We start from the raw sequence: 26,456 nt of genomic DNA, 5'->3' as shown, positions 1-26,456 counted from the left end.
TGGATAGTTGCCCGAACAAGTTGGCGCTGAACAGGCAGAACACGTTTGGCTCCACACGTACTCGCGAGCCGAAAGGGGTTTTTTCTTTCGTTTCGCGGGCTGTTACTTCGGGCGAAAACGAAAGCGCTTCTCGGAGAGACGGTGTTGAAAGCGCGTCCCTCGAGGGGTGAGGAGGGGCGCGTCGTTACCTTGCAGGTGCTGCCCTCGGCCGCCCCCTCGCTGTTGAGCGCGGCGTCCGGCAGGGTCACGTGCTGGATCACCTCCGGGAAATGCAGGTAGATCTGGAGCAGCAGGCTCTGGCACCGCTTACTCATCACGCTGAGGACGGGGGAGGGGGGGGGAGTCAGGTCACAGCGCGTCTGTGTACTAATCACACTCAGGACACAGGAGTCACGGCGCGTCTGTGTACTAATCACACTCAGAACACAGGAGTCACGGTGCGTCTGTGTACTAATCACACTGAGAACACAGGAGTCACGGCGCGTCTGTACTAATCACACTGAGAACACAGGAGTCACGGCGCGTCTGTGTACTAATCACACTGAGGACACAGGAGTCACAGCGCGTCTGTACTAATCACACCGAGAACACAGGAGTCACGGCGCGTCTGTACTAATCACACTGAGAACACAGGAGTCACGGTGCGTCTGTGTACTAATCACACTGAGAACACAGGAGTCACGGCGCGTCTGTACTAATCACACCGAGAACACAGGAGTCAAAGCGCGTCTTAAAGATCCCTTTAAAATGGCTAAATTGGAGGTGCGTGCTTGAGTAACAATTTAATTTCAACAACTCAACACTCATACCTGTCACCCCACTTCTTTGTGCAGTTGATCAGGTACTCTGACACTTTCTTCACACTTTCCAGGTCTCCGTGGCAACAGCTGTGCAGTAAGGGCAGGCGTGATTGGATGAGGGAGCAGGAGGCGGGGTCCAGGCTCTTCTTGCCGTGGGCGGAGCTTCGGCTGTTGAGCTCAGACTCGGACAGGATCAGGTCCACCAGGCTGATCAGCTCGTCCGGCTTCAGTCGCAGGACCGACTTCTCTGTGCGCTTCTGGAAAAACGGAAACATCGGGAAATCGAAGCCCCGCCCCCGAGAGAGCGATGAGAAACGCAAGAAGCCGCACGCGTGTGGCTTTAAACACGCAAACTCTAGAGGCACCAGTAATGTTACTGCAGATTTATGCCGAATTTAAAAGAGTTAAAAGTTAAGAGTAAAGTTCAGGGCAAAATTCTTTCACATTAATGTGCATTTTAGTACCACGTACTGACTCCCAAGGATCTACACAAACGCTTTAAAACTTTGCCAGAAAGTCAACTACTTCAAAAGCATATTTGACCCGGGTCTAGCAAGGGAAGCAAGGACATGGCTGTGCACGCTAGCTTTCGAAAAAACACATTTCGAAAGAGGGGAATATCGCAAGGGTGCGCAGAAACGCTCGACTGCAAGAGGACGAGCGCTGGCACCCGTCCAGACGTTTTTTTTAAATCAGAAAAACAAGGACAGAGGCAGAGAGCGTAAACAACAACGAGCGTACGCTTTCACATTGAACAGCACAACAGCCTTTTCCCCACAAAGTAGGAGGAGCACTTTGTCAAGCTCTTCAGGCCCATGTATAATTCACAGTGACTGTACGGTTGGCTACAGACAAAAAAAAAATATACGTTTTTTTTTATTTTTTAATTTGGGGTGAATTTCCCTAAAAAGCGGCAGCGTACTGGACGGAGGAGAGGCACCTGCGGGGTTTTCTGGTCCCGACCCTGCCAGATTCGGGGGATGTGACTGCAGGCCCACAGGAAGTCCAGAGCTGACGAGGGGTCCAGCCTGGACAAGGGGGGGGGGGCAAAGTCCAACACTTACAATCACACCTCATGCAAATATCACACACGCACACGGGCAAACCGCTCGAAACCGATTGGGGTTCATATCTCGACCGCGCGTAACAGTACACACCCTTCTTCAGCGTGACATTCTGCATTATCTGATCCAACCTTTCTTTCAACACTACGGCAACAGCACCCGCAGGCAAAGCAGGTTGGCACTCCCTGGACCAAAGGTTTGAGGTCTGAGAGATAACTGTGCCAATGTGGCACGCCAGGGATTGTTTCTTAGAACACGCTGGTGCAGTCCAGCACTCTGTGTGTGAGGTGCAACAGCATTCCAGACCTGGTGTGTGTGTGTGTGTGTGTGTGTGTGTGTGTGTGTTAGGGGTGGAGGGAGATGCCACTATTTGTATTTGTATTGGTTCAATCAACAAAATTATTTGTATTTAGAAAAAAATTTGAAGTGGGTGTAAGCCGGAAGTGGGTGGAGTTTGTTAGCTGTATAAAATGGCAAACATTTCTGATTAGTAACCACTGGCACTGCTATTACTATGACGTGAAAGCAATAAAGGCATGGTTTTACAATAACATAAATAATAATCCAGTTTAACAACAGGTAATTCTAAAGCTGTATTTATGACCTGTATGTTATATAACCATAACAGGCTTTTATAACAATCAGGTAAACAGTTAAATCCAGTTTGAAATGTGTTTTAACAAAACATCCTAAATGTTTTCTTTAAAACAAAACATAGTTACCTACCCGTAATCTAAATTGCATAGTACGAACTGCATGAACCCCACCCACCACCTCTACCAGAGGGACACTGAAGTTAATTATAAACTTAAAAAAAAGCTTTTATAATAAAAAAAAAAAATAATAAAATAGTTCCTCATCTTCATTATGAACTACTGTATACTACTCAAAGCCTCACTTTACCTGTATGTTTGATTAGCATAAGCTTGGATAAATTAAAGAACAAATTGAAAAGCTTCCCAGGGTGGGACACATCTTCAACTATTATGCTCTTACTCAAACTTCCCAAAGTTGTATTTTGTGAGGACATGATCCTCCACTTGACCTGGGAGCATTATGGCATCGATTTCTGCGCAAGCAATGGCCTAATTTCATGGATTACGAAACCATATATTGCAAAACTATTTTCAAGAAACAAAGGTCACAAATGAATCAACTTCAACAAAATATATCCAAATCCAAATAATATTAGCCAAATTCAGGAGGAGAAAACATTTCAAGAGGAAGTATTATTCGAGCGTTGCCGAATGTGCTATTTGTATTCGGCCCTAGTGTGTGCGTGTGTCTCGTGTGCATCTCTTAAATGTCAACATCAGCTGCTGGCTGAGAATAGAACTGTTTGAGCATATTCACCGAAAAACTCTACCAAGGTACAATGAGGGACCTACACAGGTTCACAGCACTTTACATTTTACTGAACTTTTACAGCTCTTACAGGCCTAGTGTATGTGTGGGGAATCAGCTCGTCACAGCTCCCTCTGCTGGCTGAGAATGGAAACGTCACACTATCGACACTTATTATAGCATATTCTGCCTAAAAGAAACACTTCAGGGCTGTTGTGTGTGTGTGTGTGTGTGCGTACATGCGCCCGTGTTGGCACGTGTGTTAGTGCCTTGTGTGGTGTTAGCTCACCTCTGCTCCCTCTGCTGGCTGAGAATGGCACTGATGCACTGGTGGAGGGTCTTCCAGTTGGACTGGTGGGTGAGCAGGGCCAGCAGGTAGGGTCTATAGGAGGGAGCGGCAGCCATTTGAGCCCCTTTGCCCTGTAAGGAAAAACGGACCAATGAGGCGACGCCTGACGCGGCAGAGACCACGTATTACGCCTGGCCAGCAGGGGGCAGCAGAGCAGAGCCTCACCTTGTTCAGCGCGAAGAGCAGCTTCTGCTGCATGTCTGGGCACACGGAGGTCACCTCGGGGTCGAGCAGCTCCATCCAATCGACCAGCAGCCCTGAACTCCACCCCGTCTTCGTCAGCTCCGCGCTGGAGCCGAAGAAAGAGAGGCTTTGAGTGAGATTCGTTCAGTAAAGGGCCGCGAGAACAAATATACCGCGCTGGCGATCATCCAGTGAATAAAAATGACCCCGCCTTTCATTCTGCAAAGACCGCTTAACCCGAAGAGCTAATCTGAGCTTGTGAGTTTTTCAGTCCATTTTATGTATTGCGGAAGAAGTCATTAAACTAGCGCAAACAAACCGAGGGAGAGAATTCAGTTGGGATATACCAAGCAAAAGAAACAAACACACACACATACACACACAGATATTTATACATACACTCACCAACACAAACATAGATCAACCCCCATCCCTTCCCCCAATTTCCGCTCTCCCCAGTTCAGAAGCACGCATTCGAAGTTACAGAAGTTACCTACATCACAAAGTCAGTGCGGTGTCACCTGCACCCATATATCCACAGGTAAGGCACATGCACTCCCTCCGACCCTAACCCAGGGGGAGCAGGGCCTTGAGTACGTGCGTTTACGAACGCTCGCTGGTTCTGTGCCGTGCGGTCTGCAGTTACCGGCATTGGCTGCAAACTCCCTTTGCAAACCTTTCCACCAGAACAGTGGGATGACTGGCCTTTGTTAGTTCGACGCCGACAAGCCACGTCCGCTACATGTAAATATTTGGGCCTCGGCGTTGCCAGATGGAAGCAGACTCCCCGTGCCAGCTGGAAACACTGAGCCTTTTCATGTTTGGGAAAGGGGGGGGGGGGGGGTTGGGGGTGGTTTGGACGAGATGGAAGAAAATATTCCCTGTTCCTTTCGAAGGAGGTCTGTTAGCTAACTCAACAACATTTCACAAAGCCGGTCCCCCCCCATGTGGAGAAGGAAGGCTGAGTCACCCTCGGTTACGGATGGCCGAGGGTTTCGCCGTTAAAAAAAAAAAAAAAAACTCCGCCCCCTTACTCTGAATCCGGCTCCGTTTTGACGGCCTTCTCTTCGGTTTCCTGGAGCAGCAGGGAGATCACCATGGCGACGGGGCCCGCCACGCCCGCCCCCGTTTCCGTGCCGACGGTCATCAGCAAGGACAGGAGCTCCTCCAGGTACGGGGACTTCGCCTCCACCAGGCCCTGCAGCACTGAGAGAAGGAAGAGGGACGCAGTTACGGCGGTACAGCCCGCAAAAAACGCCCGGCGCTAGCACGGCCTGCTAACCCTCCGCGTTCCCCGTTACCCACCGACGCTTTCGAAGCGGGTCGGGGTCCGAAACGAACCTCGCCAGGCGGTTCTGAGGCACGTCGAGTTTTCCTGGAGGAGCGTAAACACGCGGCGAGCCAGAAACCACACACGAGAAACGGACGGTGGCTAGCGCTGACTCACTTGTCATCCGTGACTCACGCTGGCTCGAGGCTGGCCCAAAACAAACAGAGGCCGGCCGCTGCAGCAATAGTTCACTGCTTCCTCCCGAAAGAGCCCAGCTAACGCAAAACGTTCTCACGGTGATGTTGCAATGTAGCGGCTAACGCTGACTAAAACATTCCAGGAACGTTGTGAGGACGTTTGTGCTAACTGGTAGTGTCCTTATTATGCACCCAAATGTCAGATACTGAGGCAACTGCACGGGGTGTACAGGCTTGCAGGACAACATAAACTAAGCTCAAAAACTAGACAGCTACACATTAACAGTAACAGCTGCTACAGATTAACAACAGCCGATTGCATTATATTACATTTATTTGGCAGACGCCTTTCTCCAAAGCGACGTGCAGTAAGGGCAGACTGAAGGTCATTGGAACAACTACAAAACACAGGTCCGATAAGATGCTCATTACTGATTATATCAGATACAATACTCATTATGTAAGTTATTCATAGCTATGAATTAAGTCCAGTTCACACAGTAAACATTACTCTGACTAAGTCAAACTATGAGGCATAACAAGCTACAACATCAAGTACAATATAAGTGTGGATAATACACAAATACTGCAACAGGATAACAGCTACTAAAGAGGAACAAGAGATGATAATGTTAGCTAATACTGACCATAAATAACTACAACTGAGCAACTGAGTAACAGCTAATAATGCACAATGGCAGCTCTTACTTACCAATAACTGCAACTAGACTACAACTGAAAAATGACCCAACGGCTACTACTGGACAATAACACTTTCTTTTCCCTGGCCATGTACACAGTTTAATGAATTAGTTTGCTACAGCTAGCTACACATGATTTAATGCTGACTGTTCCCTGGGCAACTGTAATGAAGACTGTATGTAGCAATACTGGGTAAAATTGCTCATTACTGTAATCAGCTAATTCGCATGTTTCTTACGTAGCGGGCTAGCAAATCTGCGGCATGGAGACGTCAAAGCAGGAGAGGGACATAAGTCAGACCTGCTGCAGCTTAACACAGCTACAGCGCTTTTAAAAGTCAACTGACTGCTTTGCATATGTTTTTTTTTTAGCACGAGGCTCCTCGGTTTAGTGTTTCGAAATGGGCTTGTGGCCCGTGAAGTGACTCTCCGCCGACCAGGCGAAGGGGAAAGGGGGGCGACCGGACGCACCTTTCCGGACGAGGTCCGGCTCGGCGTTGCACCTCTCCCCGGCCCTCAGGGTGGCGATGGCGGCCCTGGCGCCCACCTCCGAGTCCCGCCCGTACGCCAGCGCCTCGGCCAGGTGCAGGAACCCGGTGCGCACTGCAAAAGGGGGGGGGGGGAATGCGGTTACGACCGGGTCACCAACGGTAAACACTTGCCCCTATAACCAGCTCTGGGCTTGATCTACCAAGACTTCAGCAAGCGGAAAACCTGTTAGCACCCACAAAAACAATAACAAGACCAATGCAAAACAAATACCCGGACCAATCGTTGATTGTTTTATTGGTTTTGCGTGTGATAAGAGGTTTTACACATGCTGAAGGTCTTATTAAACCAGGCCCTGTGATTCATCTGTAACTGCCTACTTCCTGGATGACTTTGCACCTTTCTCCCCTTGCTACATGTACGTACTTGAGCCAAGAATGAGGTAGGAATGCCTGATAAAGGCTGTAATGCACATGGAAAACTCATCTGAACCTCTCATTGTACCGTTCAAACGGTACTTCTAAAATGCAGTTCTACTCAAACAGTTGTCACTCAAATTCGTTGCGTATTTCTTTGTGTATTTCCCACACCATTACTTTCGATCCTCTAGGACTTACTCTGTGCCCCACTTGCTTTCCAGGATGTGTGTGTCTACTAGGCTCATAAACTGAACGGCTACGTGATAAACAGCTACGACTGTGCAATACCCGGCAATAAGGCTCAGTGACAGCTTCTACAGACAATAAACAGCTACAACTGAGCAATGCCAGCTAAAAATGCGCAATGATAACTACTACTGACAATAACAATAGGCAGACACAACTGAGCAATACCAGCGAATACATCGTTGTAAGTGGGTACTGTAAATGGTTGTGGATGCTGTGGACTGCATGCCTAAATGTAAATGTAAAATGTTGATCTGAACTGTAAAATTTTAAACGTGAACGTAACGGGCGAGAGGCGGGGGGGGGGGGGGGACATACCGTCGCCGAGCCGGTGCTTGTGGGAGTACTGGGCCGCGAAGCCCTTGAGCAGGGCCTGCAGGGGCCCCGGCTCCACCGCCGGGCTCTCCAGCCAGTTGAGCATCTGCACGGCGGCTTTGAAGAAGAGCGCGGAGAAGGCCGAGTCCTGGGGCACGCGCCGCTGGGGAGAGAGGGGGAGGGGGGAGGGAAATGAGCGTGACGCGCATCGACGAACACGCACACAGTATAATGTCCAATGTCAATTCAGCTCTAACAGAGTGGGAACAAACGTTATCTGTTAGAGTGAACTGACACTGGACATTTCACTGTGTGCACGTCTTACATGCAAGCTATTTTTTTCAGCGAACAAACACTGGCATCGCAGGGCTGCGGCCTGCAGGGAGTGAGGTTGCGTGAGCCGAGCGTGCGTTCACATCGGAGTTTTAGGCTTTCTTCCCGACGTTCCGTTCCCACGCTTCAAGGTGGAATCTCTAAAATGGCGGGATGAAATACAGCAGCCAAAAACTGGTGTTTGGTTTCGATTTATCAAAGGGGAGGGAGCAATTACATTTCCTCGCTTCCTCGTTTTTCCTCCCACCCAACAAGAAGTAAATCCCACAATGCAAAGCTCCGCACGTGAATAAGAAAGGATAGGGTCATTCGGCTGTTTTGGTTTGTTCCTCGTCTGTACTCACATGCAGAGCACCCGTTAAGTTCACTTATCGCACGTCACAAATTTCATCACAAGTTAGCTCACTCGAGGTAAGAGACCAAGGGAAGAGAATGGGTTAAATGGAACCCAATGCACCCAGGCTTTTGAGTTCATGTTGGATATCTGGGCGGGACTGAAGGGTGTCTCCTGATGGGTTTGAGGGAGACAGTAAATTCAGGAGGAGAAAACAAATTTGTGAACGAGCTGCTGAACGGTTTAGGTGGGATCGTTTGGCACTGGAGCGTCGGGGGCCCTGTGACCGGGCTAGCCGGGCGAGCCTGGGCCTCCTACCTGGTACTGGTGCAGCTGGCGCAGCAGCGGGCAGGAGTGGGCGTGGCTGCGGTGCATGGCCATGACCAGGGCGCCCCCGTGGGTGGAGTTGAGCAGGGCCGCCAGCGCCTGCAGGAGGCGGGAAGCCACGCCCCCGGGCTGGGCATGCCCCTGGCGCGCGCGGGCCAGCTCCTGGGCCAGGGCCTGCTGCAGGGCCAGGGTGAGCTGGCGCGGGGGGGAGCTGGGCCAGCGAGGGTCCGGGTTCAGCGGGAAGAGCTGCAGGAAAGAAGCACGCACAGAACTGCCCGCTAAACACAGGAAATTAGCATACGACACACAAACATAACACAAATGCTAACAGCTTCTATAGAACAAGAACAGCTAATGATGCACAACTGATAGTGCTGACCAATACTTACAACTGTAACTACTACGGACCAATAAAAGCTACTACTGTACTGAATAACAGCTAGCACTGACGAATCACAAAGACTAGTGAGTAATAACAGCTACTACTGATCAATAGCAGGTACTACAGAACAATAACAATAACTACTACTGACCACTAACTATTACTACAGACTATTAACAGCTACTGAGCAATATCCATTACTACTGTGCAACAACCGCTACTACTGAGAAATATCAGCTACTACTGAACAATAACAGCTACTACTGGCCTATAACAACTACTACTGACCAATAACTACTACTACAGACTATTAACAGCTACTGAGCAATATCCATTACTACTGTGCAAAAACCGCTACTACTGAGAAATATCAGGCTCTACTGAACATTAACAGCTACCACTGAGCAATAACATCTAGTGGGAAAGAAACCTAGAGAGGCTTAACTACATACACTAATATCGCTGAGTGATTTCAAAGTGACTGTACAAAACATTATCTCAGAGGAATTGTTTCAAATCTTCAGACGAAATGTTCCAGCAAGCTTGAATTGCCATTATCTGTGTATGTCCGTGAATTACACTGCATTTTTAATTGAATGCTTGTGTTTACACTGCTGCCAATTCTGGCAGGGCTCTCTCGATAAAAGACCTCCTAGCGAGGAGTGAGAAATGAGCTTGCGAAGTCCTGCAGCTTTCAGGCTTCAAGTCTCACCGTCTGCACAAATAAATCAATTAACACCAGGGACAGAAAGAAAAAGACTTTGAGGACTGAGTATTTACCCTCGCCAATTTGTGATAATTATCGTTTGCTTGCTAGCTGAAGCAGTGCAAGCTAAATGACCCTTAAAATGGAAAATAACGGCACTAATTTCGCAAGACGACTGGCTCCTGGCAAGAAAGCCAAAATAATTGAATCATGTCTCATCATTTATTTACTAATGATTTTCTTTACTTGAGCAGCTTTTTCTAAAAGGCAAGAAAAAAGCACAGAAGTGTAGCTGTATTCCTTGCTCTTTTGTGCAGAAAGTATTTTGAGTGGAAAAAGTGAATTTGTGATGAAATAACCTGTGAAATATAATCACGTTCGTACCTGCAGAAGCATTCCGGTGAGATCGTCGTCAGGCCCGATGGCCGGAATCTGATTGGCTGCCCGCATCTTCACTGCGCCGTGGGGCGTTTCCACGGTGACTTTAGCTCGGTTCAGCTCGGCACTGTCTGCAAGAGGAATGAGGCAACAAGGCTTAATCTGTGCACGCGTGGATGGATTAAAACACTGTTCAGCAGCAGACACAGGGCCTGCAATCGCCTGGAATGCTTCATTTAACCCTTTGAAGAGTAAGGATTTCTGTCTCAAAGTCAGTGTTATAGAACTTTGCTTTCAATTACCAGCAGTGATTGTGACATCAGCATTAGAATGTTCAGTTAAGAACATTCTAAATCACGTATATGTGATATTACACCATAAAGGGCCACGCTGTGTGTGGAGAAAATGCATAATTTATACAATAACCACGGATAATGTAGGGTAAATGCACAGATAATGCAGACCCTGGGGTAGTAAACTCTTAACCACATAACCCCTGCTTCATAAGGCATGCATTAAGCATCAAGGAAAAAAATGATTTAATAAAACATAAGGACAAATGTAAACATAACACAAATCAAATGACGTTGGATAAACGTAGGCACACATATATATAGCACATTCCAAAGACAGTCAGGCTTACCTCTGCGAGGAGGAAGGGAGGCGCTGAGCAAGGTGTGGAAAGTGTGCCCCCCGGTGGCGCCCCGCTCGTGTTGCACCTCCACCAGGTGAGCCATGTAGTCTAAGAGGAGAGACACACGCACACAGTCTGTACGCTGTAGCGCACTGTAGGTTCAGAGGCCGGCGTGGCGCAATACGCCACACGTGGCTGACATCAAACGATAAGTACAATCTAGCATAATGGCGGGCGGAAGTGCCATAAAGACATGAGGTGAGCAGCCTGCATTTGGTTCGGTTCCATTACATGCACAGTAAAATATCCAATGTCAATTCAACTCTTAACAGATAACAGACAGCAGGTAGCTTAACAGATACATTGATCCCAAATGTTATCTATTAAGTGTTGAATTAACACTGGACATTTTATTGTGATGAAGTACCTTTCCCCAGAATTACATCTAGCAGGTGCTATAGACCAGAGTGAACTGCACAGCTGTATCCTCCTGAGAATTGGCAGTATTTTAATTTTTTTTGACATAACACAAATGTCTTGGATGGCAAACCCTTTTCACTTGTAGCACTGAAAATATTTTCCTGAAATGATATTTTATGTTCCCTGTAGTGTATGTTTCAGCATAGTAGAATGTAAGTTTTTTTTATTAAGTCCAGGCTAGTGAGGCTAGAAGGGCTAGCAAGGCTAGCACGGCTAACGGGGCTAGCGAGGCTAACGAGGCTAGTGGAGCTAACCGGGCTAATGGAGCTAGTGGGGCCAGTGGGGCTAGCAGGGCTAACGAGGCTAACGGGGCTAGCCGGAGGGGCGCTCACTCTTGTCCATGATGTTCTGCTCCAGGGTCTGCGGGTCGTGGGAGACGGCCTGGTCCAGGTACTGCAGCAGCTTGCTCATGCTGGAGACGGGGATGCCGAAGGACTGCACAAACAGCAGCAGCTGCTGTGGCTCCAGGTCCTGCAGGGCTGCGGGAGAGCACCACAGTTCAGGGAGGTCAATCACAGTGTCATTAATATGTGACAAAAATGTATGATGAATGATGAATGCATGGGGGAATACATTAATTTGTGAAATATTCATCTATGAAAAAAAATAATTCAGCAGATTACTGATACTTATTATTTTAAACTGATCTTCTAGATTATTTTTTATCCTTTTATTATATTCACCATATAATGAAACTATATATTCAAAAGGACATGAAGCAACTACAGAGTATGACCAACAAATAAAAACACAAAACAAGAACCGAACTTATACTGGTCTAGTTACTCTAAAGTGTCATTCTTTTTTTACTAAAAGTTTAAAATAAGTCAATTTGATCCAAACCCAACACGGAAGACAAACTAGCCTTCTGGAACCCAAAATTGACAGATTCTCTTCCTGATACTAGATTTATCGATTGATTCTTCAGAATCAAAACACATCACATTTTCTTTCTTTATGTTTAATGCCATTTTTTGATGACATACCTGCATCCACCAATCGGGAAACTTCTGAGCGGATCATTCTCAGCTTCAGCCAATCGGGCAGCAGAAGGGCTTCCTCCGAAGTGTCCACTAGGAAGGCGGTGGGGAGGGGCTTCTTATCGGGGAACCAGATGTCCAGCAGGTTGTAAAAATCGCTCTCCTCTGACGGAACAGACACAAGAGGGCGCTGTTCAGCCGTTCAGTGCGGAAAACTGTACAGGGGGCTTCTCTTCCCTCCAACTGGCCAGAGCCTGAGAAGCTCACGGCCACCAGAGGGCCTGTGTACTACCATACCAGAGAACGTTTTACAAGAACTTCATGAAAGCATTTGTGTAATTAATTTCATTTATATACAGTGCTGTGAAAATGGGTGTTTGATAATGTTTTCCTGCAATAGATGAATTTATCGTTTAAAAATTGTGTTTTGTGTTTACACAGGTTCCCTTTGCCCAATATTACATTTTATCCAAAGGTCTGAAACCATTCAGGGTGACAAATATGCAACAGAGGAAATCAGGAAGGGGGAAACTACGCATAAAAAGGGCTGCAGTTTTTTACAGGAACATCACACAGGAATGAATAATCGTTTTTAGAAGACAAATGAAAAAACCCGCCCGACAAACCTAGCGGGATGACACCAGCCTCGCAAGGTAACGGTAACAGAAATAACGGCAGGGAAGGGAGTGGAGTACCTTTGGGCAGCCCAGGGTGAGCGGGGAGGAGGAGCGTACCTTTGGGCGGGCCCAGGGTGAGCGGGGGGGGAGGAGTGTACCTTTGGGCGGGCCCAGGGTGTGCGGGGGGGGGAGGGAGCGTACCTTTGGGCGGGCCCAGGGTGAGCAGAGGGGGAGGGAGCGTACCTTTGGGCGGGCCCAGGGTGAGCAGGATGACCATGGCGTGCACCACCAGGATGTGCATGGTGGCCGTCTCGCCCGTGGTCCAGCGCAGGAACACCTGGTCCTGAGACTCGGACTGAAAAAAACACGTCTCCCGTGTTATGCAAGAACGAGCGCGGAGCGACCGCGCTGCACTGCACGGTTAGGCGTGTGGGCGGCAATATGCGCCCACACTTCAATCTTCGAACCTCATCTAACTTAAACTAACTTCTTTCTGAACGCCATTACTGAACCCCTTAGACCTATGGGCTTCTGCTGTTAGCCCAGAAGGGCTGAAATAACAACACAACCCATTTCCATATAAAGAAAGGGCACGGTCCAATGAGAAGGCCCGGCTCACCCAGCTGTAGAGGTCCTCCCCCTCCTTGGTCTTCCTCATGCGGCGGATGTAGGAGGAGAAGATGCTGATGAGGGCGGAGAGGACAGCGTCCGACTCAGGCCGGCACGAGTGCTTACTGAAGAGACAGCTCATTATGGTGGAGCGCTCCACGATGAGCCGCGCCACGTCCTGGGGGAGAGAAAGGGAAGGAGAGAGAGAGAGTGATGCAAACTGGCCAATCACAGGGCTGAATGGCAATGCCGGCAATGTCGGGCTGTTTTGAATACAATGTTCAAAGCGCTTTTCCAAACCCTGCTGCTAATAGCAATGAAAAAAACTAAATGGTGAAACATAATGCTGAAGGCACAAAAGCTTTTCAGTCATTCTAGAAGAAAAGTCCTTAAAAACCGTAGCTAAAGAGCTACAACACTAAGAGCAGAAGGGCTTGGAGAATGAAAACACGCACGCACACGCACACGCACACACCATGGATCGACACTGCGCTTACCAAGGCCAGGTCGTTGTGAAGACCCTGCTCCTCCACAGGTGCATGCTGGGACAGATAAATCAGGTAGGCGCTGATGGTCTGAGGATCCGTCTCCATGTGAATGGCCTTGGAGGAGAGACAATGTTAAACAACAGGGGGAAAACACAATGTTTAAGCCCCCTCACAAACCAGTGGAACAGTCTTGTTTACCAGGGGTTGCAATGCTCAAATTTTGCTACAATAAAATCCAAAATGATCGGATACAGTAAAAAATGATCAATATATTCGATCCAGCTAACACAATCTTGTTACAACATACACACACAACTAAAATGAGGTTAAGAGTGCATAAATGTCCAGGGGTCACCTTGGTCACCTTCCATTACCAACACATCTAAAAAATGACTTGAGGATTTTTCCATTTATGAATTGAATTTCAACGATATATATATAATGGGGTTATCAGCTTGCAGTTAGCCTCCAGCCCTGGTGAGGGCGCCGTCTCCGATCGCTAGGCAAAATAACGGCTGTGCTCCGGCCGACTCGGCTGACCTGCTGCAGGGAGCTGGAGGTCATGGCCCGGACGCTGTCGAACAGGGGCAGCTTGGACAGGTCCTGCAGGAGCCACTGGTACCCCGGGAGGAGCTCGGCGTCCGTCGAGTCCTCCTCCATGGGCTGGTCCCGCTCCTCTCCGTCCCGCAGGCCCCCTTCTGAGAGCACCAGAGACAGGCCCTGCCAGGAGAACCACACCGCTTTAACACTGCCTACGAAGGGTCATACAGGCCTAACGACTTTGCAAGCACTTCATAAGCACTACATAGCTATTTATAAGTGCTTATGCAAGGTATAGACCATTATAGGGCATTGGGTACAGACTTTCACTAAGTTCTAAGTCTTAAATGACATTACCCAACATGTGTTCATAAATATTCACACACTGCTTCTGATTGTATTATGTAGTGATTATAACGATGCGATGTGCTGTGTATCTTAAGGTGTTATGTAGCTCTTATGCACGATGTACCTTCATGGCCAGCACCCTCGAGGCAACCTGCGAGGAACTGAGTCGGCGCAGGAAGTAGTCCAGGACCTCACAGGTAGTTTGCTCGTCCGCTTTAGGACCCAGGAGTAAATCCTGCAGGCGTCCGAGGAGCTGCCTTTGTTTTTGCTGTCTCTGCGGTTGGGGAACAAACAGATGAATACCACTGTGTGACTGAGTGTTTGGGTTTGCAGTTATATTTGTTTTTGGAGAGAACACAGTGCAGTCTCGTTCAGAGACGGTTTCCGAGAGAAGCCACACACTTGTCTTTTTTTAGCTCTCTGCTCCTTGCTCTCTCCCTCCTCCTCGTCCTCCACGGGAGTGGAGTCATCCGCCGCATCGTGGAGCAGGAACTCGCACAGGCACTGCACGGGCAGCACGTCCAAGGACCCCTCACTGGACTGGACGAGGTCGGCCAGCCAGGGCATGGACTGGGAGGAGGCCTGGAGGAAAGAGCAGAGGACGGGTCATTAAGTCTTCGAATAGGAGGCCAGGTGACGGGGCGCAGAGCATGCTGGGAGACGTAGTTCTCTTGCCTGTCTCTGGATGATGTTGAGCAGGAAGTCCGGGCTCCGGCTGCGGCACAGAAGGTGTCCCAGGCGCAGCGACTGGTTGAGACTCTTCACCTGCTCCTGGACCAGGGGCGGGGGTCTGCGAGGGGGGCCCCTGGGGGATAAGCCAAATACCCAACAGTCATTTGAGTCCTGAATTCTGTCTACATTTAAATTACCTTGCATTCATTTAGCAGATGCCCAAATCCAGGGCCTTAAAATGCAGGAGAGCGTACCGGCCTTCATCCAATTAATATGAGCAACAGTACCAGATCTGGCCAACAACATTCCCATACCAAAGTGCGTATATGCAACCAGCAAGTGCACATGCATTTCTCCATAGCTATGACCCAAAATGAACCTGACAAAAGGTCACTAAAGTAAGGCCCTCCGATCTGAGCTCATTACATTTTTCCAGTAAGACATTATAATAATTTAATGTTTTCATTTTTTCTCCCCGTCTGCACAGATTGCAAAAAGTCCTCTTATAACTTTTCTCCAAAACATTTTCTCTGAACACAAGCCCTCGAATGACTCAGCCCTGGATTAATTTAACGAAAGGCTGGAAAGGAGAGGATCCAAGAGAAAGCCCTGCCGACCGGACTGGAGAGGACTCGGTGCGGAACAAGAGGACATCACAGCAGAGGCCTGTGAGTCATTAAGGATTAGAGCGCAGTGAATCAGAGCAAATGAGCCGTAACACTGCCGACCGCATCAGTGTCTGAGAGCTGTCCTTTGGGCATGGAGCCTGAGTGTGTGCGTGTGCGTGTTCAGGGAGGGAATGTTCCGGGAGAGGGTGTTCAGGTGAAGGGTATTCAGGGAGAGGAATGTTCGTGAAGGGTATGTTCAGGGACAGTGGGTTCAGGGGGAGCATATTCAGGGAGAGTGTGTTCAGGTGTGTATGGCCATGGGTGTGTATGCATGTGCGTATGGGCTTGTACTAGGCTAAGGCTAAGCGTGTGTTGGTGGGTGTGCATGCGTGCGTCTGTAGCTCTCACTGTGGGTCCAGGCTAGTGAGCGTGTGTGTGTGTGTGTGCATGTGCAGTATGTTTCTGTAGTCCTCACTGCGGGTCCAGGCTAGTGAGCGTGTGTGTGTGTGTGTGTGTGTGTGTGAGTGTGTGTGTGTGTGAGTGTGTGTATGTGCAGTATGTTTCTGTAGTCCTCACTGTGGGTCCAGGCTAGTGAGCGTGTGTGTGTGTGTGTGTGTGTGTGTGTGTGTGTGTGTGTGTGTGTGTGTGTGTATGTGCAGTATGTTTCTGTAGTCCTCACTGCGGGTCCAGGCTGGTGAGTGTGTGTGTGTGTGTGTGTGTGTGTGTCGTGTTAGTCCTCACTGCGGGTCCAGGCTGGTGTGTGTGTGTGTGTGTGTGTGTGTGTGTGTGTGTGTATGTGCAGTATGTTTCTGTAGTCCTCACTGCGGGTCCAGGCTGGTGAGCTGGGACAGCAGCAGGCTGTTGCTCTCGGTGATGGTCTGCTTGGTGGAGGCGGCTGCCAGGTGGCTCTCGAAGGCCAGGATCTCCTGCTTCTCGCGCTGGGAGACCTGCAGCTCGCGGTTGATCATCTCCGTCTTGGTCTCCTCGTCCGCCACCGTGCACGGCGGGTACGAGTAGTTACTGCCAGCGCAAAATCACAGGGCACGGATCAGGGGCAGCTCTCCACGTACAACACACTCTTTTCCACATCAAACACGTCAAAACCAAGCTCTTACCACACACAGCAGCCCTCTACACCTGTACACGACCAACATAAGACACAGCTACTTCTACAGTAAAAATACTGAAGACCCAGTGCAACTACACCCATCTTTTTCATACGTACGCGTACAGAACAAAAGATAAAAAATACTATGATATACAGAACATTTTTTTCAGTTGAGATTTTAAACGAGCACTTTAATTGCAAAAAAAAGAAAAGACTGAACAGTCTTTAACGACCATCTTACGGTATTAACAATCATTTACGAATAAAGAAATAAAATTTCAGAGTAAAAGTTTTTTATTGTCCAAGTGCTATAAATGGCTTACTTTGTCATGACCATCTCCATGAGCATTTTTAGGGTGGGATAGCCATCCCAGGCAGCCATACCTACAGTCAGGAAAAAACAATTAAGATGTAAAACCTCACTGGTTAATGTTCAAAATAACACAGAGCCTCCAGAAATATTTTGGGATTTTACTGGGCTTATTTTAAGATTACCGAGTTATGCTCTTTAAAGAAAACAGCCATGAATAACTAGGTATATAGGTATATATATAACTAAGATATTTGAGAGTGAAATGCTGTATTATTGTGAGGTTGCATTTAAATTATTCAGCTGACAAATGCGATTTGACAGCAAGCCAAAGCAAACGAATGCGAGTTACCGATCTTCTGCGGGTTGAACGCAGCCACCACGAGCAGCAGAAGCCAGGCTTTCCAGTAGAGCGTGGAGATGGCCAGGTTTGGGGGCTGATACCTTAAAAAGCATCAGAAACAATAATATTACAAGTGAGCACGAAACCACGCTATTATGAACGAAAAGACAACCCTGCTGAGCTGTTATCAGTAATCAGTGCAAAGCCAATTTATACTATGGCAAAGGCCTGTGGGAAGGGTTCTGTTGTCCCTTTGGTAACTCCTGACCGTTTGTAGACATTTGTAAACTGTCCAATTACAAAGTAAGACGGCGTCCGCGACACAAAAAATTCTAGAGGTGCACGACATTGAGAAGTGTCATGCGACAGAAATGTCAGGAGTTTGACACTCTTTTTTTCAGTTGAAAATGCATCTTGTAAAGCGGAAGTTAGGCTTATAATGCAGGCCGAGAGCCCCACCCTGTGGGGAGCTGGATGTTCTCAGGGTGATGGTACGTGCACAGGTTGAGCACCGCGTCGATGAGCTGGATCCTCTCCACTCGCAACACGTCCAAGTCTAGAAGAGAGAAAGATTTGGGCCTCAATTCAATCTCACAGCAACGCGTATTCAGAATGATTTTTTGCTTATATCCACCATCATGATACTTGTAGCGTTTTTCCATGAGAGGATGTGGGGCGGGGCGGGGCGGGGTCGGGGGGTGTACCGTCAGACTGCACCCCGGCGGCTCTCTTCACCAGGTGGTCGGCCAGCTCCATGGCATCGGCGGGGCCCAGGGGGAGGTCCCGGGACAGACCAATCACCAGGATGCGCATCAGCGTGTCCTCCAATAGGGGCACTTCTGAGCAGAGGCGCAGGAAGAAACTGCACACGCGCACAAACACACACACAAGCACACACACACAGACACACATAAAGGCAGACACATATACACACACACACACACACGCACACCAGAAACACGTCACTGACCCATGCTCTGACCTCCCACAGCTCTAACTGAGAGACAGACCACACAGGAAGAGCAGTCTCCCACATTTAGAGAGTATAGGTCTTACTTTCGGTCGCTCTCCGGGGGCCAGTTGTCCCACTTATAATAGGTCTCTGGCTGCTCCGTGAAGAGGACTTTGTGAAGGCTGCAAAAATTAGATACACACGTATTACATCAGAGATAATATTCAGATAACACATCAGTAATATGAGCGATCACCCTATCTGTGCTAACTAGATACCCTTATCCAGAACGATAGAGACAGCTTACACTTGCTATCATATATTAGATTTGTGTACACAGAATGATTTTTAATAGGAAGTCCTCAGGAAGTTCCTACCCTGTACACAATTACAACAGCCCATGAGGCTGCACGGCTGCCAGCTAGGGGTTTTGCCTAATGCCCACCATTTTGGCTCTGCCGCTGCGCTACGGTTTCCTGTGACACTCACCAGTGAACATAGTCTTTGGGTCCCACTTTGCTGATGGTGGGCACCACGGTGTGGAGCCACCACACGGCGTCCCTCTGAATGGCGGCGATCTGGTTCTGGAAGGACCTCAGCACCTCCAGATCTGAAACACACACAAAACCACACTCAGGGAAGGGGCAACAAGAGAAGAGAGTCTCTTCCCGCTCCCCACTGAAAAGGTAAAAGTAATAAACAATCAGAATTTTAGAAGCAGTGGTAGTGGTGGTAGTGGTAGTAGTAGCAGCAGTAGCAGTATTAATAGCGATAGAAGTACTAGTCGTGGTAGTGGAAATTGTATTAGTAGTAATAGTAGTAGTAGTGGTTGTGGTAGTAGTATTGGTAGCAGTGGTAGTAGCAGGAGTAGTATCAGTATTAACAGCAGTAGCATTAGTATTAGTTTTAGTAGAGCTCACTCTTCTTCTCTCCTTTGTCCCAGGCGATGCCGGCCTCTTTGACCTGGGCGGTGATGCCCAGCATCATGGAGACAGTCAGCAGGTCGGTCACCTGGATGACGAAGCGATCCTATAGGGAGCACACAGAGGCTCAGTACAAACCTGCATTAACTACCTGCACACGGCAGTCGCTCTTCAGCATAGCAACAGGACTGAGCTAGCTAACGACTCGCCATGCGGCACGTTCCTTTACTAGTGAGATTTATTATGATGGGTTCTTAACTGCAATGAAAAGGAAAATGCTGAGGGTGACTGCAAACGTGGCAGCTAGCATTTTAACAGGCCTGTGGCGTCAATGCAAAATGTCAGCTCTTACACATCACATTTAAGCATTTTTTGCAAACACTCTCATGCAGCTATGTACACAGCCTGCAGAGTTTTACATACAAAATTATTTTACTTCCAAAGTCACCCTTTTTGTAGGTTACTCTTTTGCTTGCTTTTTATAAAAGATAACATACAAAAACACTGGCAGTTTAAGGCCAATTGTTGGTACGTACAACTCTGCAGGCTGTGTACATAACTGCACGAGAGTGTTTGTAAAAGGCTTAAGTGTAACGTGTGTGAGCTAACATTTTACACTGACGCCACAGGCAACAATCCTATGGGCCTCCTATGCAGCACTGATGGACTGCTGTGTGTAGGCTGTGTACATTATAACATAATAACCGAAACAATGGCTTAGTAGGGTATAAGGGTATTGCCGCACATAACATTCCAACACACGACTTCTGATTGACCTAGCAGTAAGACGACCTTCTGACTGGCCGGACAGGCTGACCTTGAACTCCATGTCCACGTAGGTGGCCTCCTTCCTCTCCTGCATCAGGCCCAGGCAGAAGGACTGGAAGTTGATCTCGTGCTTGGTCTGCTTGATGATCTCCCTCAGCAGGGCCCTGGAGGCCCGCAGGTAGTCGTCCTTATTGGTCAGCAGGTCCTGGAAGACCATGGCCAGGAACTGGGGGGGGCGGGGGGAGAGGAGGAGGGGGAGGGCTGAGTTACAGCTGGAGGCGTCGCCGACGACAATGTGGGCGGAGCCACCACAATTAGCATGCTTTATAGCGGTCAGAGAAGTCAACGTTTTCCGCCCTCTGTCTTTCCTTCACTTGATATATAGGTGAAGGCAATGTAATAAACTCAACCAGACCAAGCCAGTTAGGAGCAAGTTCAAACCACTGAAATTATGAACAGAGGCAGGGGGAAGAAGGACCCCACAGAGCCTGTGGGTTCCACCCAATGTAGGGCTCATGATGCCTCACTATCCCATTACTAACTGCATCCAAGGCTTTTTACCCATGCCCATTATTCAAATTTCACATAATCCTTTAGTCCCGTATCAAAGCATGAACAAACATGTATTCCTGGACTCATTACAGGCAAATGACTGAAGAAGAGAAACTCCAGAGAAAACCTTTCCAGAATTTTCACCTTTGGCATCGAAAGTTTCCCTGCTACCCTGTACCCTAGAGGCCACGCCCATGCCCAACCATGCCCCCCGTCTCACCTTGGGGGCCTGCTCCGGGCTGTGCTGCAGGACGGTGTGCAGGACCTGCATGTTGTTGGGGTTGCGGGCGTTGGACAGCTCGTTGAAGATCACCAGCTTCACCATGGTGCCCAGGTTGTCCCGGTGGGCGTTCAGGAGCTCCCTGGGGGAGGGGGGGGTGGGGGGGGACAAGCAGACAGAACGTCACGCCCTGCGGCGGCCGCGTGCAAGAGACAGGGGGCGAGGGCGAGTGAGAGGCCTACCGAACGCAGAGCATGTAGTGGTTGAGAAGCACTTTGGGCTTGAGGCGGATCTTGATGAGGTTGGACACCACCTCCATGTCGTCCGCCCCGTGGGTGTTGCAGTTCATGCACAGGGACATGAGCAGGTCCTGCGCGGGGCGGGTCAGCTGTGGAAACAGGGGCACACGTGTTCTAGCGTCATGGTAACTGACAAATTTCTATGACATCATCAGCACATTAGTGCTGGCAGAGAGTACTATGCAGATAATATGCTCGCTTTCTCTATGCCTGTCTCTCTCTCTCTGTCTACCAGTCTCTTTCTCCCAGTCTCTCATCTAGACTCTCTCTCTCTCCCAGTCTCTCTCTCACTCTCTCTCCCAGTCTCTCTCTCTCTCTATCCCCCAGTCTCTCTCTCCCAGTCTCTCTCTCTCACCTTGGGGTTCTGCAGCCACATCTCCAGCCTCTGCACGGCCATCAGGCGCACCTCCTTGTAGCCGCAGGTGGCGGTGAGGAGGCGCAGGAGGTTGCGGGAGACGTTGTCCATGGGCTGCCGGCGGTTCAGCTGGTCCCGCAGCACGTCCAGCACGTAGTCCTCCACGCTCTCCGCCAGCTCCTCGTACCTGCGGCCAGCGCGGTACGTCAGGGAACACGCTAACAACAAGCCTGTGTGGCTGTCCCAAACCTTTCGGGTTTTCCCGCCAAAATTTGGCACGCCCAATCAGAACTGTAGGCCTGCCCCGCACCAATATGCGACACCTTGCATTGGTTTGGGGTGGGTGTACAGTAGTATGAGTTGGGGTCCATGACTGAAAAGCACTGCACTATTAAGGAACAGTGCTTTAATAGTAGCTGAAAATGGCAGCATATTAACCACATTTTGGTTTTACCAACTTGTTCATAATTCACAGCGCATACACAGCCAATGTTGCGGTGGACATTTTAAAAGAAGGTCTGCACTTGCAACAGTGCAGCGGGTTTCAGACAAAACATGGCCGCGGATATGTTCGTTAATTTCTGCTGGGAAGTTTTATGACGAGCCTCTCTGTCAATGCCGGTTACCTGGGCATCACCTGGCCCTCGTCCTCCGGGCTCAGCTTCTCCTCCGCGATCAGCAGCTCCGTCTGGCTGTCGTCCTCGTCCGGGGTGGAGGGGTGAGGGCTGCTCCCTAACGAGGGGGAGGGGGAGGGGTGAGAGGTGAGAGGCCGGACCCCAAAACATAGCAGACTGCACAGCGGCCTAACAGCGCTCACTGAGGGCAGTTAAAAATGGGAATAACATTCAGCGATTACACAAAGGAAACGTGCAGAATACGCAGAATTTCCCTCTGGATAACCGACCACAACCTTAGTTACATGTCTACAAACCAGGGCTCTGTAGTGCTCTTACTTCAGGAGCATCGCTCCCAGAAACTGATGTGTGCTAACCGGAAAAATAATTTAGGAGCACATCTACTAACTGGGATGCTTTAGCGTGCTCCAAAGTTTCTCAACATAGGAGCATATGTGCTTCTTGGAAAAAATGTTAGCGTAGAGCCCTGCAAACGACTTCTGAAGAACATTCTGGAAGTTATTTGGCTTTGTGGAACCAGCAGCTCTGCCCTGGCAGTCAAGCTGTGCGGAGTGGAGCGAGCGCCCCCCCCCCCCCCGTACCGGCGCTGAGGTCCCCGCCCGAGCGGCCCGTGTCTGTCTGCAGGAGCATGCTCTTCGGGGGCATCTTGGTGGTGAAGGCCGTCTGGATGTTGTCCACAAAGTTCTTGCAGTGGGAGCTGTCCACCCAGATGCGCTCTCCCAGAGAGTCCTCAATGTACACCTGGACCCAATCAAAAACGTGAAATCAATTTATCAAAATTTAAAAATAAATCTTGGCCCATGGGGTAGACGACTCTAAACCCATATAAGAATGCCCCTGTGAGGTTGACGGTTCGATCCCATGCTACGACACTCTCTGCGCTGTCCAGCACCTGTTACCCTCTATGTTTAGGCCAGGCCTAAACAAAAACAGATTTTAACCATTAGTTTTAACAAACTCACAATCTCTCAAACGGCTGCTAATTATTCACAGAGCAGCTACATTTTCACCAAAGAAATTTATGTTCGTGACATTTCCCCACCAGGGAGTTGAACCTGCAACCTCAGCATTACATTCCCGGCCGCTGTGCCACACCCACCTCTCAATAAGTTTCAAATTCCCTGCGCGCGAAGCGATCGGTTCTTACTTTGACGAAGATCTCGGGCCAGTTCTCGTCTTCTTCGTAGGCAGCCATCAGGAGGTTGCAGGCGAGCACGGACACCAGGCTGTTCCCCTTGGCCTTGAAGTTTATGGAGGCGTCCCGTCGCAGGAGGCTGCACAGGGCCTGTCCGAAACAGGGCGAGGACACCGCCCTCCAGTCAGCTCCAAGCAAAGCGTTTTAGGGGCAGTTCCAGAAAAAGCATTTTGGTGACGTTTCTTGCCCTTTACAGTGGCATGCTAACGTTTGGGCATGTCCGGTCAAACTGCATGTTTTTGTTGAATTTCCAAGTGAAAAGAAGTTAAAACAGCCTCTGCAGGGTAATCCGTTCAGTCTGTTAAATTAAGCAAATAAAATGTAACTGTGCATTAAAATTTTCAGGAATGCGCTGTTTAAATCTGTACCCTGCGGAGGTTGTGCCAACTTCTTTTGACTTGGAGGTTCCACAAAATACTCAATTAGCAACACTTATTTCCAACGTGGTCCTCAGTCTCAAGATGAAAACATCAGAAGACACAACAGACAATAAAACAGTCCAGTTTCTCCATTTTAAAACTTTCCAGTAAGACGTAGATCCTCAGAAAATAAACTGGCAGGCACTAGGTCAACCAAAAATACGGCGCATATCTCGCGTAACAAAGAAAAAATAACACAGAAAAACGAAACCGACCTCGATGACCCCCTCGGTGGCGAAGACGTTGGGCTTCATTTTGGCCAGGAACATCAGGCTGAGGTACAGCGTGATGTCGGGCTTGGCGCGGTTCATCTTCAGCTGCTTGACCGCGCCGCAGAGGACCCCCTCGATGCGGTCATCGTTGCCCTCCGCCTCCGCGGCCTCGATCTCGTCCAGCAGGACCACAGGCGAAACTGGGGGGGGGAGCGGCGCACGCGTGAGCTCCCGAAGCGAAGCACGGAACCGGCGAAAGAGCTCGCAAGAACTTTCCCAGGGGAGACTTCAATTAAATTCAATTAAACGTTCCAAATAGATATCTTACTGTCCCGACTCCTGAGAAATGAAAGCCGAAAGATACCTTTGGGTTTTTATTTTTGTCCATGGTTAGGCTGCACCAGGCAAGTAATGCAACACTGTTGTCTGTCTGACACTGGTCAGTTCTTGTCAACCTCATTTGAGGTGCATAGTTGCTTTGAATTCATTCTTCCTTTTTATTCTTGTAAACCACGCCTCCCCTCAAACTCCCTTCCTCCCCCCATGTGTTCTTCATCATGTTAAAATGATTTCAAAAATATTGTACACAAAAATAAAAGACAGACTAAACGCACAGCACTTTTATTACGTCTTTGTAATAAAAGTCACTAATACCCATCCCACTCAAAGACATTGGGCCTCATCCACAAAACTTTGCTTAAATTATTCTTACTTTTGTTCTTAAAAATGTTCCTATGAAAAAGATGATTCATTACACATGTGCAGACCTTTTTGTTTCTGTGCATAACCCTGGTGTATGAGATTATGAACGCTGGCTGTTTGTACATTTTATGCACAATACATGTTTCATGAAGGAGGCCCATTCTCTTTTCTTTAATTGGTCATGTGACTCTGACAGTACCTTCAATGGGCACGACCGAAGGCTCCTTGATAGAGGGCGATATCGCTCGCTTGTCCACCGCAGCCACATCTGCCAGCCGCCCCAGAGCGCTGACCGGAGGGGTGGAGAGTTTGGGCCGCTTGGAGAGGCTGGACAGGCCCGAGGAGGAGGGCAGAGATGAAGGGGTCTCCCTCTTGCGATCAGGAGGCAAACCCGTGGAGGCAGGCTTCAGGAGAACAGCTGGCGCTTTCGGTTCCCCAGCCTGGCTCTTAGACCCTAAAGCTATGAAATCTCCAGGAGGAGGGTGACCTGAACAGCGAGCGATAATGTTTGAAATTCAAGATGACAGCATTAGAATACCATGATTTATATGCCACACAGTGTCTTAACCAAATTCAAGACAATACTCAGCAGTTACTTCAACCATCTACAGTATTTATCTTTAATTTAGTTGACACCCGCAGTTGTTACTTACCTGAAGGTTTCGCAGTGCTTGGACGCCTAATTGTGGGGGGCTTTGGGCGATTCATGGTGATCTGTGCCAATACTGGATACCTGGTCGTTTATGAAGTAAATCGTCAAAATCTCATAACTCTATCTATAGTTATGCATGTGTAAAGAATACAACAACAAAAAAAGGTAATAATAATAATAATAATAATAATAATAATAATAAACACAAGGTTGGTGTTATCTTAGGTTACCTCCCTATAAAATATACTTGTCAGAAAACAAACTCATTGAAGACAGCATCAGCTAGCTATCTGCTAGGTTAATAGCCTAAATACAAAACTCCCGTCTTAGAAGCTATTGCTTCAGAGAACTTGATGAGGTTCATCGTGCAAATTGATAAGTCTAAGCAGCTAAGCATCCGATTCCTTAGCAAGTTAATCAAACCATAGCTGACAAGAACATAGATAGTTGCAGACACTGAACGCAAACTAGCTTATCTGTCGATATTTGAATGCAAGTCAGGCAGGCAGCTAAATTAGCAGCCACTGTAGCGTTAGCTACCTGCAGTTAATAATAAGCAAGGTAGCAAATAACATTGCAAGTAGATGAAATAAATGGATTCTAAATAAACAACGGAGAAGTAGTTTTGCTTACCCAGGATATGCAGGCTCAGTTATTTTACTAACTGGTTATTTCACCAGCTACAGCGACATATTTTTTCGGCGATTGAGAAACAGTAACCTTTTACCCCGGAATAAAACGACCGGAACTTACAACTTTCGCTTAAAAAGAAAACGGAAGTCGCTGCCAAGCCACAAACTCGATTACTAATTATACACATTATATCTTTGGTATTACTTGTTGAAAACGGTAGATACAGTTAAAGTGCAGAGATCAAAAGTATTCATAATGTATACGTAGAAAAATAGCACGACGTTTTATCGCAGATGAAATGTGCGTCATCCCAGTGTAGTACATAGATCAGTGGTGTAGCCTCCCAGTTGTATACAAAGCGACAT

The 26,456-nt window shown here is 48.4% G+C and overlaps 1 protein-coding gene across 1 annotated transcript in view; it reads right to left on the bottom strand.

Moving 5' to 3' along the window:
* Window positions 1–26,246, bottom strand: part of ints1 (integrator complex subunit 1) — a 34,127-nt gene extending 7,881 nt beyond the window's left edge. The window contains exons 1-39 of the mRNA XM_064314548.1: window positions 26,092–26,246; window positions 25,460–25,539; window positions 25,006–25,293; window positions 24,108–24,304; window positions 23,426–23,563; window positions 22,860–23,019; window positions 22,270–22,375; window positions 21,644–21,830; window positions 21,232–21,377; window positions 20,990–21,131; window positions 20,267–20,443; window positions 19,447–19,555; window positions 19,016–19,136; window positions 18,631–18,708; window positions 18,279–18,436; window positions 18,034–18,130; window positions 17,584–17,675; window positions 17,245–17,305; window positions 16,636–16,833; window positions 15,209–15,338; window positions 14,936–15,115; window positions 14,658–14,807; window positions 14,186–14,365; window positions 13,655–13,759; window positions 13,168–13,335; window positions 12,792–12,903; window positions 11,938–12,096; window positions 11,284–11,430; window positions 10,481–10,579; window positions 9,844–9,968; window positions 8,363–8,617; window positions 7,381–7,540; window positions 6,380–6,511; window positions 4,775–4,946; window positions 3,723–3,846; window positions 3,498–3,628; window positions 1,741–1,828; window positions 810–1,057; window positions 189–318 (exon numbers count right to left, since the gene is read on the bottom strand). Coding sequence (XP_064170618.1) covers window positions 189–318; window positions 810–1,057; window positions 1,741–1,828; window positions 3,498–3,628; window positions 3,723–3,846; window positions 4,775–4,946; window positions 6,380–6,511; window positions 7,381–7,540; window positions 8,363–8,617; window positions 9,844–9,968; window positions 10,481–10,579; window positions 11,284–11,430; window positions 11,938–12,096; window positions 12,792–12,903; window positions 13,168–13,335; window positions 13,655–13,759; window positions 14,186–14,365; window positions 14,658–14,807; window positions 14,936–15,115; window positions 15,209–15,338; window positions 16,636–16,833; window positions 17,245–17,305; window positions 17,584–17,675; window positions 18,034–18,130; window positions 18,279–18,436; window positions 18,631–18,708; window positions 19,016–19,136; window positions 19,447–19,555; window positions 20,267–20,443; window positions 20,990–21,131; window positions 21,232–21,377; window positions 21,644–21,830; window positions 22,270–22,375; window positions 22,860–23,019; window positions 23,426–23,563; window positions 24,108–24,304; window positions 25,006–25,293; window positions 25,460–25,514 — 5,505 coding nt within the window. The 5' untranslated portion in view covers window positions 25,515–25,539; window positions 26,092–26,246. The remainder of the gene's footprint in view (window positions 1–188; window positions 319–809; window positions 1,058–1,740; window positions 1,829–3,497; window positions 3,629–3,722; window positions 3,847–4,774; window positions 4,947–6,379; window positions 6,512–7,380; window positions 7,541–8,362; window positions 8,618–9,843; window positions 9,969–10,480; window positions 10,580–11,283; window positions 11,431–11,937; window positions 12,097–12,791; window positions 12,904–13,167; window positions 13,336–13,654; window positions 13,760–14,185; window positions 14,366–14,657; window positions 14,808–14,935; window positions 15,116–15,208; window positions 15,339–16,635; window positions 16,834–17,244; window positions 17,306–17,583; window positions 17,676–18,033; window positions 18,131–18,278; window positions 18,437–18,630; window positions 18,709–19,015; window positions 19,137–19,446; window positions 19,556–20,266; window positions 20,444–20,989; window positions 21,132–21,231; window positions 21,378–21,643; window positions 21,831–22,269; window positions 22,376–22,859; window positions 23,020–23,425; window positions 23,564–24,107; window positions 24,305–25,005; window positions 25,294–25,459; window positions 25,540–26,091) is intronic.
* Between the last annotated feature and the right edge of the window lie 210 nt (window positions 26,247–26,456).

This window comes from Anguilla rostrata, chromosome 17 (genome assembly GCF_018555375.3).
Source record: "Anguilla rostrata isolate EN2019 chromosome 17, ASM1855537v3, whole genome shotgun sequence".
In the NCBI taxonomy this organism is placed as follows: Eukaryota; Metazoa; Chordata; class Actinopteri; order Anguilliformes; family Anguillidae; genus Anguilla; species Anguilla rostrata.
Note: the sequence above shows the minus strand (reverse complement) of the source record. Positions and strands in the feature narration are given on the sequence as shown.